General features: G+C 34.9%; 1 protein-coding gene across 3 annotated transcripts in view; it reads right to left on the bottom strand.

The window, feature by feature from the left end:
- Positions 1 to 15,014, bottom strand: part of LOC138701552 (ATP-binding cassette sub-family C member 12-like) — a 116,893-nt gene extending 101,879 nt beyond the window's left edge. For 2 of the 3 annotated variants that reach the window (XM_069828562.1, XM_069828561.1), the window contains exons 1-4: positions 14,855 to 15,014; positions 12,892 to 12,977; positions 5,018 to 5,185; positions 483 to 626 (exon numbers count right to left, since the gene is read on the bottom strand). In XM_069828562.1, coding sequence (XP_069684663.1) covers positions 483 to 626; positions 5,018 to 5,185; positions 12,892 to 12,950 — 371 coding nt within the window. In that variant the 5' untranslated portion in view covers positions 12,951 to 12,977; positions 14,855 to 15,014. The remainder of the gene's footprint in view (positions 1 to 482; positions 627 to 5,017; positions 5,186 to 12,891; positions 12,978 to 14,854) is intronic. The other variant, XM_069828560.1, reaches the window with a different exon arrangement.
- Between the last annotated feature and the right edge of the window lie 1,883 nt (positions 15,015 to 16,897).

The raw sequence follows: 16,897 nt of genomic DNA on the forward strand, positions 1-16,897 counted from the left end.
TTAGGTTTGATTACGTACTTCAAACTACTGGACAAACAAGAACCACGTCAAAAGTATTGATAAACAGCTGTAACCAGCTGAACATCCCGAAAGTTCATTTGACTTCGGTTGCAGCCATCATATTTTGTTAAGTCAAGGTGATATATACATATGTACTAATTACTTTGGGTAGCCCTTTCCAAGTCTCAAGAGAAACAATCCTGAGGATGGAAAATCTAAGTTGTTATGAAGCACTGAAGAAATAAAATCGAATGTATGGTTGTCCCTCTGTACAAGAGAAAAAAATGATTGCAATTTCCAAAATCTTCATGACAATCATAGGTGATGTAACACAGTTCTAAATAAAATGTAGTTACTAAACAAGAAAAATCAGATTCTTGCATCATTATGCAAGTCCTCTTATTCTGTCTTTCAGCCCAAGCTCGATACCCCCAAAATATCAGACGTGCAATTCTACTATAATTACTGTATGCTGTCCTCACCTCTGACCATTTATATCACATGAATCGAGCGGTGAGTTCTCAGGAATAGTGGAATCTTCCAAATTGTTCACTGTGCTTAGCAGCCAATTGAAGGTAATATACGAGAATAGTCCCACCTTATCTAGGGGGAGACATTGGTCAGCACTGCAACAGAGCACAATAGTTCAACAAAAGAACCTTTCAGAAAATTTATATTTGCTGTAGTAAGTTTCAAAAATTCAAATTGAGATATATTTAGAACGAAAAATACTGACAGATGCAAGAATGAAAAATAAAATTTCAAACAGGATAGAAAAGCTGAAATGTTTTCCACGTATATCAAGCAATTTGGAAATGAGATTTTTTTAAATAATAGAGGTACCGGTACTTACAATGGTCAGATATTATACAATGAGAAAAAAAGAGAAAGTAAGGGCTATTACTGATTAAACAGAAGGGTTACAGTAGTTTAATGAAATTGAAAAAGAAAGAATTTTCAGAGTAGTATTACAGATTAAATAATTGTGAAGAGAATTCCTCAGAACAAAAAGTAGAAAATTCCAGAAGAAATACAAAAAGTAAATTAAGGAATCTGGAGAAAAGAAGAAAAGAAAAAAAAAAAAACAGTAAGACAGAGAACTTTCGAAAATAATTTGTGATAGCAGTGATAAGGAAGTAGTAAATGCACATTTTAACTCCTTATGTTTTTACTTACACATATACTGTTGTGGACATAATTGATGTCACATGAGAAAGATGAAAAGTAACTCTCACATTATTTACAGTCTGTAAATTGAAATGCTTAATCTCTTTCAAATAGAAGAATGTTGCACAGACATAAAGCATGCACAAAACTAAATATCTGCATCACGCACGCACGCGCGCGCACACGCACACGCACACGCACACGCACACGCACACGCACACACACACACACACACACACACACACACACACACACACACACACACACACACACACACACACACACACACACACACAAAGTTTCATCACATGAAGCTGTTTTCTGCACAGACTCCATAACTCAAGGTATAAGTAATAGTAAAGAGCCAAGAAGTATCTATTTATACTTTTTAATATTTATTCCTTTTCACATTTGGGACTATTACATTTGTGTGTATCTGAGCAATGATAATGTCAAGTTTTTTTTACACTGAATTGAAAGAAAAAATATAGATGGCAGGAAAATGACACGATTCAAAATACACTTAGTTCAGATAGCGGAAACTAAAATATACTTTCAGTCATATTTTAATACACAATAATTTGTCTTCTAAAATCTTACATAGCTTTGTACCTGCTTATCAGATTGTTCTTTGTTAACAGATATATCAATAATCATTTCCAATGTCTGTATTTCTTTTGTTCAATCAATCTTCTTCTGACGAATACATTTTGCCCTGTGATGTGCTCTTGGAGCTTTAAGGTATTGCGCAATGTATATATTTTTTAAATCCTAGTTTTATTTATAGTCTTTCTAATTTCGAGATCATTTCACGACTGTCAATTATATGTTTGAATCAGTACCGGTACATTATTTTGTTGCTGATACATTGGATTGATGCCATCTATTGGCCAGCTTTCTTACCTCTTTGTCATTTAGCATTCAGTCCATCATGTATAATCAATAGGGATTAAGATTTTGTGAAACATTTTCTGTATCTTTTGCTTTGGAAATGGTAACCAATCTGGCATTTACCTTTTAAATAACTAGATTCCTAGTTACTTTATGATCAAGTAAACAACTAAAAACCCCATTTAGATTGCTCGGTCTTGGAATGTGAACCCTGGACCTCCTGAATGCAAGTCCTCCTGAACCACCTCACTAAGTTATACAATATTATAATGATGGTATAAGAAAATAATGTCATTGCTGTTGTTCCCGCTGCTGCTGTGGTTGTCTGTCAAACAACTGACAGTAAGCAGCAGTAGGAGTAGTAGTAGAACTAGTAGTAAAGTGAAGTAAGGTGTGTGGTTATGTTCAGGAAGTCATTAGCCAAATATTTCATTACAAGACAATAAATTTAAATTTGTGAGTGAAATACTAACACAATTTTTTGGCATGCACACTGAAAAAGAAAAATCCTATGCACATTTCCAGCAAGACACTGCAACTTCCCACACATCACATTACTCAATGTACCGGTATACATACTCTCTGTGAAGTGTCCAATGACAGAATTATCAGTCAAGAACTGTGGTCATGTCGTTATTCTGCCCGAGTGTGTGATTTTTATCTACAAGGAAAATTAAAACAAAACTTCTACCACAATAATCCTGACTTTGCAAGACTTAAAAACAGAGATAAGGAGAATGTCCAAAAAATATCGCAAATAGAGCTCCAAAAAGTATTTCAAATTTCCTTCATTGATGTCAATTATGTATAGGCCTATACTAGGGACACCTTTTATAACAAATGCTTTATGATGAAGGTGAGAAATATATTTTGTTTTTATTTTTCTATTTTCCCACACAGTGACAAAAGCCATTTTCGTGAACAGTTGCCTTACAGTCATGAATAAAAGCAAGATAAGTGCGATGACGTCAATTTTTCCTCATTTTATAAAACCAATTACAACATGAACATTATCAATTTATGCACAGCAATATGTGTTAAGCTGTGAAATAATTACTAAGCGAAAGTTGTGGAATAAATATATACTGTACCAATAGTAGACGTAATGAGTAAATTGGGTTGAAAGTATTTTGAAACATATTTTAGCTGCACATTCATATTTTAATTCTTAATAAGTACCTTCCTGTATAATATCTCACCTTCATGAAATTATTGACAATACTATAATTAATGTTCTGACAATTAAAAAAAATCCTATTGCAATTAATCCAGTGGTTCTCAAAGTGTGCTTCGCAGATCCCCAAAGATCTGCCAACAGTTATGAAGGGATCTGCAGTTGGTCATATAATAATAATAACAATAATAATAATAATAATAATAATAATAATAATACACAATCCTCAAACTTAGCAGTCCTTGTAATATGTTCGGACATTTGTTTGTACAAAAATAATCTTTCAGTTACACCTAGGTTAACCATATTATGTCGTAGATCATAATGAACATCTGTATTTACGGATGGCATGTGGTTTGAATGAAACTCAAATTACGTACTTCCATTGTTGTATACATGTTCTGTAATTCACAAATCAGTTTCTAATGTTCATTCTATGCGGGTGTAGTTGTAATTTAGAAACAATGTGTTTAATAACCACGTGGTTATAGTTTCAAACAGTTAATTACGTATTTCATTGATATTAATTTCCATATGCAGTGCCATCTCAAAGGATTGGTGTCTAATAAAAGACAGTGAAGGTAACAGTTGTACAAATTCAGAACCAGTGGGTCCCATGTCATGTATCATCTGGTGAATCGAACAAAAAATTTCAATATGATGATCTATATTTGGCACTTAGGTTATTTATACAGGAAATCAAATTGTTCCAGATGCCCTTTGTGTGTTGTGTAACAAAGTATTAAGTAGTAGTTCATTATTGTCTGCTAAACTTCACAGACATTTGAAACCAATTACCCTGAACAATTTTTTAAGAGTAAGTTTGTAAGTTTAATGCATTGTCAGAATATTTTGGTCAGAAGTGCCAAAATCGTTAATGAAAGCGATACAGAGGCTTCATACCGTATGAATTACTGTATAGCATTAGCAGGGGAAGCCCACACAATCGCAGAAATCTTAATTAAACCATATGCAATAGATATGGCAACTTGTTTACTTAACAGCATAAAAATAAATTTTAAATGGTAGATCTACACGTATGGGCGAATCCAGAAATGCATATAGAGTGTTAGGGAGGGAAAAAGACCTTTGGGGAGGTCGAGACGTAGGTGGGAAGATAATATTAAAATGGATTTGAGGGAGGTGGGATATGATGGTAGAGACTGGATTAATCTTGCTCAGGATAGGGACCAATGGCGGGCTTATGTGAGGGCGGCAATGAACCTTCGGGTTCCTTAAAAGCCAGTAAGTAAGTGAGTAAGTGAGATCTACAGGTGTCTAATAACACAGTCAAATGTCGCACTGAGGACCTATGAACTGATACAGAATAATAATAATTTATATCGTGTCTTAATTCTATCTTTGCTTTTTCTTTGCAAATGCCGATTGATATTGTATTCAAAGTACAGTATGTAATCAGTAGAATGTGACAGGAATTTTCAATAAACAATCTAAAATGTTTGGAAACTGCTGATTTAATCAATTCAATTATAGTTAGTATCCCCAGAGGGATCCAAAGGGATTATAATACTGTAGATAACTTAATCACAAGAATTTTCTAGATATTTAAATTCCTAGAATAATTTAATTTAAATTAGCTAATTTATTTTGTTCACTTTGACAACAATACAATCTGCGTATTATTATTAAATATAAAAAACTAAAAAAAATTGATCAAAAAGTAAATTTTCTATGTTTATGTACCTACATTGTAATTGGATCCTGTCATGAGTTAAAATTAATACCGGTTCACTGCTCGAGAAACACTTAATCTAAGCAACTCACCTCCGACCCCGTCGGACAGGGATAAGGGTCTGCACAGCACTTTTGTAGCGGGACCATCCACTGTGAGGCACATATCGTACAGTTGGTGCCTTGGTAGGCAAGTGCACGCGATGAGTTGTGGGTGGTGAGTCATCCTGCTTCCTATCTGCCAAGCTACTCCCATCATTACTGTTCACAGATGAAAGTTTTTTAATTTATATATTTACTTTATTTATATACAATATAATAAAATTGTTGCAGTCTCCCTGTGGTGCATTTCCTATATTTCTACTACTTACTGGCTTCCTCTTCATCCTCGTTCTTATCAAGCAGTTGACCCAACTGCTCTGACAAAACAAAGAAAACTGCTAGTCGAAGAGGCCAAATCTGAGCTTAGACAAGAGGGGTGGTACCTACTATTCATCAAGAAAATGAAATCACACCCTTCCACCACACAGAGAAGATCGATAACAATAGTGGTTTGCATATTTTCTCTTCATACATACAAATGAAGTGCAGAATTAAGAGTTCAGCCTAATTTTCTTGCCCTCATCAAAGTGTCGTCAAGATACAACATGACAACATAAATAAGAAAGAATACATTCCTTTTCTCTTTCTCCTCTCCACAAGCACTCTCTTCCGTCTTCAATTAATCATTTATACAGTGAAACTTCATTTACATGTTTTTAAGGGGTGTTCAAGAAAAAAGGATAAGTGAGAAAAACGTATAACTGAAATGGCATTTAATAAATAACATCTGAAATAGCATTTTTATAAAGAAGAAAAGTGCACAAGTGTGGATAGGTTGTTGGTTAGTCTTTGGTGCTAAGTTCAGTCACTGTTTTCAGCACTTGGTACACTGTAGGACGTTGTACTCATCACACCTTGCACCACAGAATTTACAGATACACTTCTCGGACACTGTATGGAATTGTGTTGTGCTGCACACTTTGAAGTGAAATCCATGCACTGCTAGCCTTGTTACACCTCATGTGTTGATTAATCCCAGTCCAGCCTCGGTCGACCATGGCACTAGTGGCGTAGAACTCGTCATCTATATTGTTCCTCTTCTGTGTATTCTATTCTAGAAGTTCATTGTACGCGTCTGTGGATGGCAAAATTAGTGAATATCGTAGAACCTCGATCAGAAAGGGTTCTCTTGCTAACACATAGACCAACCTGGATGATGTGAATTTCGACATTCCTAGTACCCTTTTCAGATGTGGTTTTGACTTTTTCCCACACTTTCAAATTCTTTTTCTTTAAATAGTCCCAATCACGTCTATGCATAGGTGAGGATGGGTATAATCTTTGCATGGCACAGCTTCATAGCTGCTTCAACAGATATGTCCTGTAGGTGTCGTATGTCGTTGATGGCTCTAGTGGCAGCTATGGCTTTTTCTTCAGCATGTAGATCGAAAGTGGTTCCTCTTGTCTGGAATGTCACTCCAAGATATTTGAAGGAGTTTGTGATTTTTATGTCATCACCTTTGTATGATAAGGTGTCTTGAGCCTTCCGTTTCCCTCCTCTTTGGAAAGTAATCTGTAATGTCTTTTCCTTGTTTATCGTTAGTCTGTTTTGGTCTGCCCAGGTTTCAAGTCTGTTGAACGTGTGCTGTAGGTCTTCTATGTTCTTTGCTGTCATGACAATGTCATTGGCGTATATATAGATATTTGTTGGGGCATGATTGTCCTTTATGCCCAATTACATTTGCAGTTGCTACATTAAAGAGAAGTGAACTCAGTGGGTCTCCTTGTAGTACCCCGTTTGTCTGCAGAGTGGGCCTGGAGTGGGTTGCACTATCTTGTACTATTATGTGGTTGCAATGCAGAATTGATCTCATGATTCTTGTAAGATAGTTGCCTCTACCGATCATACCTTCCAATTTGTCGATTATTTTCGACCTGTCAAGTAGGTCGAAGGCCTTCATATAATCGATGAAAATGGCATGTAGCTTTTCCTTTGGCTCTTGTAACATCTCTTTGATGTCTGCAGTCGATTCGATATTGCTTGCAATGTTGACCTCCTCTTCGTGAAGCCAAACTGCTGTGTGCTGTCTCTCGAGCCAGTCTGTTTGTCAGGATTCTTGTGAACAGTTTGAATACCATGCTTTCTAACGTGATGCCTCTGTATGAATCTGGCATTGCGTGTTTCCCTTTCCCTTATACATTTCTTTGATGTACGACATCCTCCAGTCATCTGAGAGCGTCCCAAACTCTATAAATTTGTTAAATAGATCCACCCATATTTCTGTTAGTATGGTCTGTGCTTCCTTCAGGTGTTCATTGAAGATTATATCTGGTCCTGTAGCTTTTCTCTTCTTCAGTGCATTTATTTCCGTGGTGACTTCTTCTAGCATGATCCTGGGAAAGTTAGCTAGTGAAGGTTGAAGTGGTGCAATAGGTATTCTTTCTATATTTCTCTAGTTTAGGATCCATGTGAAATGTGTGACTCAATTGTCCACCTCAATCATTGAAGTGAAGGACGGTTGTCGTGGTTTTAATACCATAAAAGGGTCGTCTTTTGCAGCTTCGACTAGTCATCTGCATTCTTCTTCTGTGTGTGTTTTCCTCTTCATCCTTAGGAGATTTTTATAGTTCCGTCTGGCCTCTCCATATTGTCTTCTAACATGTGAGTCTTCCGATGTTCTTGCTTCATGAAGGAGCCTCAGAACGGTTGTACACTCTCGGTAACATTCTGAGTCATATCTTTGCGTCAGTGACTCACCATGACAATATCTTTGAAAAATATTGGAGTGCAAGAGGTCAAATGACTATTGTCAAACACCTGGCATTAGAAAACAACAACAACATTCTGAGTCATACCAAGGTTTAGTCTTCTGTGTGATGGTCTGCGTGTGTTGTGCTGCTGTTATTATATAGTGTATCCTTTTGACTGCTTCATTTAGGCGATTCTCCTTGATATTGTTTCGGATGTTGTTTAGGTCCGGTTTGGCTTTGTGTAGTATTTCCTTATCTAGTGTTCGAAGCAATTTCGGCATCAGGGGAGTAGGTTCTCCTGTTTTCTTATATTGGGATGTCTGTATGAGAGCTATTACTGGCTGATGTTTCCTGAGTGGGGCAATGGCAGTGTCTGCGAAGATCTTTATCGACTTCATTCCTGGGTTGTCGTTTTTAAACAAGTCAATGGTGCTCTTACCTTTGTGCCAGACATATGTAGGTACCTCGTGTTCATTCATTAAAGTGAATCCCTCTTTGCTGAAGAATTTGAAGAATATCCTGGCCCTTGAGTCCATTTTGTCTGCTCGGCAATTGAAATCCCCTGTGATAATGACTAGCTGTTGGTTCTTTATAGATTTGAGAGCTTCATCTATGTCTGTGATTATATTTTGGGTTGGGGTTCCGGGTTGATAGTATCCACTTATGACTGCAATGTCTTTGAGTTGAGTTACTAGCAGATTATGCGATATATTAATTCTAGTCAAGGGGGCTAGCCAGAGCTTAAAGAAGCACGAGATTACCCCGCTAGGTTTGTCTGTTTGTTCTTGTCTAGCAAGGATGTGTTACTGTAACAACCTTGCATGCAGGTTTCTTCTGAAAGGAAGGTCTCTGTTAAGACAATTATGTATTCCTTGAAGATATTAACAGGCATGTTTCTTTTTATGCTGTCTAGTCCTTCTACATTCCAGAGCATGATATGTATACCTCGCTTTTTTGAGCATGGTGCCGATTTCTTACAGCCTCGCACTGGTGTGTCTCTCTCTCCGAAAGTGAAATAGCATTTTTATTAACGTGATTATTTTACAAAAAAAGTCACGTTAGACTGCTGGCTCCTAAGGAATAAACCATGCCCTCAAATTATGACAACTGTTCCATAATTTGTTCAGTTACATCAAGATTTGTTAGCAGTAACAGAGTCATTAAAGGACACAAGATTGTTGCAGACAAGCATGGGCAGCTTCGAATTTCCACGAATTTTAAAGCAGGCTGCATCTTAACAATGAACACATACCATATTTTCGCGTTCTTACATTCCATAGTAAAGGTAATTTTGAGAAAAATTATTGATTTAGAACGTATAAATGATCCGACATCTTTTTAGGAATGTAAAAGTACAGTATAAAAAACGAATAAAAGAAAAATGTATGTACGAAATAAACCAACATGGAAAGTACAGGAATTTTTCCAGGACCTGTAGAAAAAATGAATGTGTGAAAAATGCATTAAGTGCGAAATATATAAAAGAAGTTTTACTACATAAAATGTTCAACTTTCTTCAGGTCTACTCATTTTTTCAGAACAGATAAGTTCACTAGATAGCTCCTGAATCACTCAATTCTTTTCCTTTTCTCCATTACAGTCCAGTTTGTCTTATCTGTGTTTAAATAACACTACAATCTGCATCCAATTTATCTCCTCTCCATTTTTTACTTTATTCCATCCTTCACAAGTCTCTGAATCTTGCAAGTTTTGTAGCAGTCTTTTCAAATTCATTAATGATCTTCCCACTTACTTTGCCAGACCTATAGCATAATTTTTATTCTCTCGTTCACTCCCCTTTGTTGGAAATTTCCACAGATTAAGATGTTATCACTCTTTCATTCCGTTTTAAGTTTCTCCTGTAACCCCCTTCTGCTGTTCTCCCTTCCCCTTGCATTAAACAGGCTCTTTTGTCATGTCTTCTCATGTTTCTGTGAACATACATTTATATAGTTGTCTCGCATCTTCTGCCACTTTTTCTAGACCTTCTGCATCATATCTGTTCTCTTGTAATCTCTTTCTGTCTTTCTCCCCTCAATATTTCTGTTTTTCTTCTTTGACAGAGGCAATGAAAAATAAACAAGACACTCAAATATTGTCAATAAATAAAGTTGCCAGAAAGAAGTCTCCACTCATTAAGCTGCAATTTTATTTTTCGTTCATACACATTTTCCATCTCATCACCTTCAATCCAGAGGAGAGCAAAGAGTTGTGAGGAAAAAATGAATGGAAAATTTTAGTTTAAATTTTTGGAGTAGTAATAATGCATTAAAAAATGAATTAAGATTTTTTTAAATTACAGAATTATTACTTATTTCTATATTATCAGGCAGTACATCTCACTTGATATGTCAGAGAAAGAACAATTGTTTGCTTGCATCTGTCGTCTGATTAGTGTAATATGTAGCTCGTCAGTGATGTATGCAATGGAGGGGGAAAGGAACTGGCCACCCTGCCACATTATCTCTTGTCTTAGTTGACTCATAAGTGGTGCCTTCCTGTTATCACTTACATACATTACTTATTTCATCACTATGGCTGGCAGTTTCCGACTCTGAACCTAAAAGTTAACTGTTACATTTACTATTGATAACAAAGGGAAGGGTAAACATAAACAATACTGTTTAAGAGTAATGTGCCGAAACAGACCAATCAGAGCATAGTAAATAATAACAGACAACGCGATCAATAACAATCTCACCTCATTCTGTAACCACTTAACCAGACTCTGTTTGTGTGCAATGTCAGAACAACATAACAACATCTAAGCTAAAAGCAGTGTTTTGAGTCTGAAGCCGAAAGTCCTATTCATAAATATTCTCACAATATGTCAGTCAATTTTCCAGCATCTCTTACTACTAACACACTTGTTTCCTGATGATTAAATATTGTATCATATCACTTTAATTTTCATCTCTTGGACTTTACTGTGTCATCTGTCTAAACCTGTTTCGAACTTATGTAAGATTGATACAGTTCAAATATATACACATATATACTGTATATATATATATTTTTTTTTTTTTAAATTTTGAATATACAATACTATTGTCACATACTGATGTCATCTCTATAGATTAACCTTGGGAGATAAATTCTTTTTTAGGTTTATTCAGAAACAGTTAATTGGATAATTATGTTCATATTTGACAAGAAAGTTTCACTGTAGTCACTGAATCCATTCCTTCCTCATTTACGATTCTGAGTGCCAGTCTCCTATGTCATAGATATACCGGTAACAAAGCACCCTGTTGGCTAATTGTGCCTCCTCTTATATTTCATATTTGGTTTTCTGCTTATTTCATCAAAAACCTATGTTAATCTGTACTGAAGCAAGAAACTTGTTGGATTTGATAGGGCACAGAACTGCTAACCAATAATTAATCCTGAAATTTTCTCAGTAACAGGGTTACTTTACATGCCTTAAATTTACAGAACAGGAACTCTGGTTTTACTTCCGTCTTAAGGATTTAAAAATCCTTCACATTATGTCGTATTTGAATCTCTGAGCTTGGGGGCCCAATGTGAAGCAGAACAACCACCACAGAATTGACAGCATGTACTGCTTAGTCTACAAACTTCTGTAACACACATTATTTCATCATGTAACATGATTTTAAGTCCTAAAACCAGGAGTATAGTCATGCCAGGGTGCCGACCCAGTACTGTTTTCTGCAATCTGGGAGTGCCCTGCTTCTTTATTTTTACTTTATAAAATATAATTGTCTTACTTGCGTCTTACTCAGCTTTGTTTTTTATAAGTATGGATCAGTAGTATGCATAACAACAGTGGCATTAATAATAATAATAATAATAATAATAATAATAATAATAATAATGCAGTATTCACCTGCGCACCTAAGCCTTCTATTACAGTACAATATCGCACCCTCTTATTTGACCCTTTACCTGCACATTTAAGCCTACATACAATACTTAACCCTCTTGTTTGACCCTTTATCTGCATATTTAAGCCTACATACAATACTTCACTTCCTATTCGACCCTTTCCTGCGCACTTAAGCCTACATACAGTTACAATAACTTGTCCTTTTCCTACACCCTCTTTCTCAAACAATTTTCCTTAGATGGCCGTAATTCTGGAAATTTTTTCTGGTTATTTGTTGTAACGTCTTTGGTGTTATGTTATGGTTTATTTAACGACGCTCGCAACTGCAGAGGTTATATCAGCGTCGCCGGATGTGCCGGAATTTTGTCCCGCAGGAGTTCTTTTACATACCAGTAAATCTACTGACATGAGCCTGTCGCATTTAAGCACACTTAATTGCCATCGACCTGGCCCGGGATCGAACCTGCAACCTTGGGCATAGACGTCTTTGGTATTGGAAGTGTCTGTGATTGTGATTCAGATTACAATAAGTGTTAAACGGAAAGCTCTTGTTCTGTTGATATATCACTCAGTGTAAATTCATATTTAAATCATCTTGAAAATGTATTCATATACTAGGCAAAAAGATACAAAATACTTTTTTTCGGAAGATTTAAATACACACCAGTTTTTTTTAGTAGGTTATTTTACGACACTGTATCAACAGCTGTATTTAATGTCTGAATGAAATGAAGGTGATAATGCCAGTGAAATGAGTCCACAGTCCAGCACCGAAAGTTATTCAGCATTTGCTCATATTGGATTGAGGGAAAACCTCAACCAGTAACTTTTCCCAACCGGGATTTAAACCTGGGTCACCTGGTTTCGCGGTCAGATGCGCTAACCATTACTCCACAGGTGTGGGCCATGAATTATGTAATTCAATAAGAAAATTATAATAGATATTGTATATAAGTCAAAATTAGAATACCGACCTAATGCGCAGTCCCTGTAAATAGGCCTGTGCAGTTCCTTTTCCTTGAAGAATGTCTTCTCAGGGTTTTACGGTAATAATAATAATAATAATAATAATAATAATAATAATAATAATAATAATAATAATAATAATAATCATTCATATGCTATTATTATTATTATTATTATTATATTCATAAACTTTTCACGAAGCACCGTGGTATTATTTTATTTGCGACTACACCTCTAGCTAAAACGTGTATAATGTTCAATGACACACAATAATGCGCATTCCAAGTTACTCAAGGGTTATGTGTTGGGGAAAAATAGAACCATAAGTAGACTTAGGTTTATATATATGAAATCTTACCTTTGATCAGGCGTTTCAGGCCTCAGTCTCCGATATTCTGGAACTGCTGTTGCTGCCATGTTGTTATTTTCACAGTTACGAGAACCCTGAAACTCCAATAATATGAATTTCTTTGCAGTTTTCATAGCATTAAGCATACAAATTGTTTTTGTAATATTTTATTCCACTCATATCATAAAATTTGTGAAGTAAAATTAAAATTATCAATGTTGCAACTTCAATTTCATATATGGAATAAAAAATGTTAAAATGGGGGGAAAAAAAATATATCGGTTTCTAAACAAAAAAATATATAAAGAACATACTGTTATGCACTAAAAAAGCAGTGTTCGAACTGAAGATGGGAGCCAGGGAATTTTTCCATTCTGGATTCTTTCCCCAAATTCTGCATTCCTGTGTTCATTCCCAACAGGAGAAAGAAAATTCCCTTCTCTGAATACGTATATGTCTTAATATTAATAGTACCATACTAGCCTGAATAACGAATTTTTTTTTTAAATCGCATTTCCGAAAACTTATTTTTTGTGCGACAGTCAAAACATTTTTCCTCTACACAAATTTGCTATAACAGGCTTAGTTTGAATATAATTTTCTAAACATCACCTGGATTTCAAGGAAAAAAAGTCAACCTTTAATATAAAAGTAGTATATTAAAACATTTTTAACTATCTTCAGCCTTAGAACTATGCCAGAAATACTAATTCATTCTTAGAACAATGCCAAAAATACTAAGCGCTTGTGGCTATTGTTGTTTTCATAATACGATGTTGTAATTGGTTTGTGAAATATTTAATATCTATTAAGTCACAAGGTAGGATAGAACTTCTCATGGTACTAGAAATTCAAAATGCCATGTTAGATGGACGTTAACAACAATAATAATACAGAACTTTATAACAATAAACTTTAAAACCGAATATAATTGATTATACAGTAACTGATACACTTAAATAAAAACATACCGGTAATAATAAAAAAATGAGAATGTCCGTGAGATAATCCAACCCCGCCCCCCACTCTACATTCTTATCATTTCGAACATTGACTAATACATTTCAATGCTCTGAAATAACATTTCAAACATTGTTGATGATAAAATGTGGTTTTGGCATGGCCTATCTCTGAATTCACTTATCTCATCCATTTTTCAGATCTTGCACAAACGAAATTTCAACATTTATAGTCAATAATGGTGTAATAATTACTCTAATATCTTTAATTAATTGAAATTCGCTTTGACGATTTTGTTTTCATACAGGTCAAGCCTTTGAATATTATGCCATGTTGGCAAAACAAAATCCGACATAAGTCATATGCCCTAATATAAAACATTCTGAACTGACAAAGTATTATTGGGACACAAGACGAGAACAGAAGAAACAGCTAAGATCCTGAGCAATAACACGCAAAACATACATATTAATATAACCATTACATCTTATTATGTAAGCAACAGGTGTTTATGTTTAGATGTTATGGAGCTAAGAGGTATATAAATACTCTGAATATGTACAGTAATCATGGATAATCTTACTTAAATTATCACACTTCTTTATACAGTTATAACTGACAACTTGCAATTATTAACAGACTTAAAATTAACAGAATTTGGGACAATATTAATGCATACTGAACTCTTGCAATTTGTGGATTATCTGGTTGTTATCTTCATAATGTTTAAATATCATTTTCAGATTTTTAATTAAGAAATTAAGTAAAACACATGATAGGTTCTCATGGTATGCTGTCAGATTAACACTTGTTTCTACTTAAGAAAATATAGGACAACAGAACATCCAAGCTTTGGCTGATTATACAGATGACAAAGTATATTCATAAACGTGCAAATAAAAGGATCTAACTCGTTCAACCAAAGGTACCAAAAATTTCTGTCATTTATTATAATTCTAGTATGGTCTAAAGCCTAGTAGTTACTATTAAGAATATAATCTTCATTACATACCTCGATACAGTGTAGGTGATATATTACTTTCCTGCAACATTCCTATAAAAATGTTAATTGAAAACATTCAACACGAAGTTTGCAAATAGAGCTTCACATAAGTGAATTCGTCCTCTCCATCATCCTTTGCCGCAACATGCTAGCTTATCAGCTCTTATCAACCTGTTCAGTCAGGTTTCCATAGCAAGATAACACCTGGGAGTGTCTGCAATGCTGCCACAACATGTCTGATATTGTGGAAAATAATCCAGCTATTACCCAGAAAATGCAATCTACTATTTTAAAGAACACCAGATACAAATAGATAATTTACCCATTGCTACAGTCAAGTCATTCTTATCTCAATGCAAATGTTAGGAATAACCATTTCAGAGTACACAGAATGAAATAAACATGCTTGTTGAAACTTTATATTAATAATGTTAGGACAGATTTTAATTCCGATGGTACATAATGAGACTGAAAATTCTGTAAGTGATGGACTATTCACTACAATACGAAAAAAAGAAGAGGAAGAAACGAAAAACGACACCATTTCCATATGATCATACCTGGGAGTGTCCGCAATGCTGCCACAACATGTCTGGTAATGTGGAAAATAATCCAGCTATTATCCAGAAAATGCAATCTACTATTTTAAGGAACACCAGATACAAATAGATAATTTACCCACTTCTACAGTCAAGTCATTCTTATCTCAATGCAAATGTTAGGAATAACCATTTCAGAGTACACAGAATGAAATAAACATGCTTGTTGAAACTTTGTATTAATAATGTTTAGACAGATTTTAATTCCCATGGTACATAACGAGGCTGAAAATTCTGTAAGTGATGGACTATTCACTACAATAAGAAAAAAAGAAGAGGAAGAAAAGAAAAACGACACCATTTCCATATGAGCACAGTTCATACACAGGTAATACTAATATGGGAATGTTGCAGATGTTCTATTTGTGTTAAGTAACCATTATTGACAAGTATACCAAAAGACTGAAACATGATGAACACTTATCTGTCACTGATATTATTAATATATAATTTTATTAGGTTAGTTCCCAACATTTATTGAGATTATATAATTTGGGCTGTATAAACAATCTAAACCAAATTACTACATTATCATTAATCATTATAGAGTTCTTCTAAAGCCCAGAACATGGTTACATGGCTGGAAAAGGGGTCACTGAATTTCTATTTTTAGTCAGGTTCGAACACACAACATAGAAAACATCAACTGCTTGGTATCTGGAGAAGATGCTTCAATGAATAGTGGTATGAATATACTGTATAAAGTATTTCATTCTGGTATCTAATTACTCATACTTTCTTTATACATCATATGATTAGTAAACAAACATTTCTGAACTATGATGGATCCAGATATTTATATTTACCTACTTTCTGTATGTATACCCATACTGATTAATACCACAGAGTCGATACATTACATATTGAATAATACGAGGGTTGTTTGAAAAGTTCATAGCCTGACACAGAAATTTAAGTAGGATTATTCTGAAACAATCTTTATTTCTCAACATAATCTCCCCTAAGATTCACACTCTTGGTCCACTGGTGCTGCACTGCTGCTATATCCTCATTGTACAGATTCCTCGAAGTCTGCAAAAAAAAAAAAAAAAAAAAAAAAAAAAAAAAAAAGCCTTCTGTTGCTGCAATAACCTCTTCATTTGACGAAAATTTCTTCCCAGCTGAATGAATTTTGAGCTTTGGGAAAAGAAAGAAGTCTGAGAATGCAAGATTTGGTGAGTAGGGGGATGCGGCAACAATTTGAACTGTAGTTCGTGTAGTTCAGAAACTGAGATTGCAGACGTGTGAGCAGGTAAACTGTAGTATTGAAACAACACTTTCTTCTTGATCATATCCGGCCTAGTCTTTCGAATTTTTCCTTTCATTTGCTGCACGAGATCTGAATAATATTCTCCAGTTGTTGTTCTCCCCTTTGCTAGATAGTCAATCATGATTATCCACTTAGAATCCCAGAACACAGACACCATGATATTCCCACCCAATTGAACAGCTT

This window comes from Periplaneta americana, chromosome 6, assembly GCF_040183065.1.
Source record: "Periplaneta americana isolate PAMFEO1 chromosome 6, P.americana_PAMFEO1_priV1, whole genome shotgun sequence".
NCBI lineage: Eukaryota > Metazoa > Arthropoda > Insecta > Blattodea > Blattidae > Periplaneta > Periplaneta americana.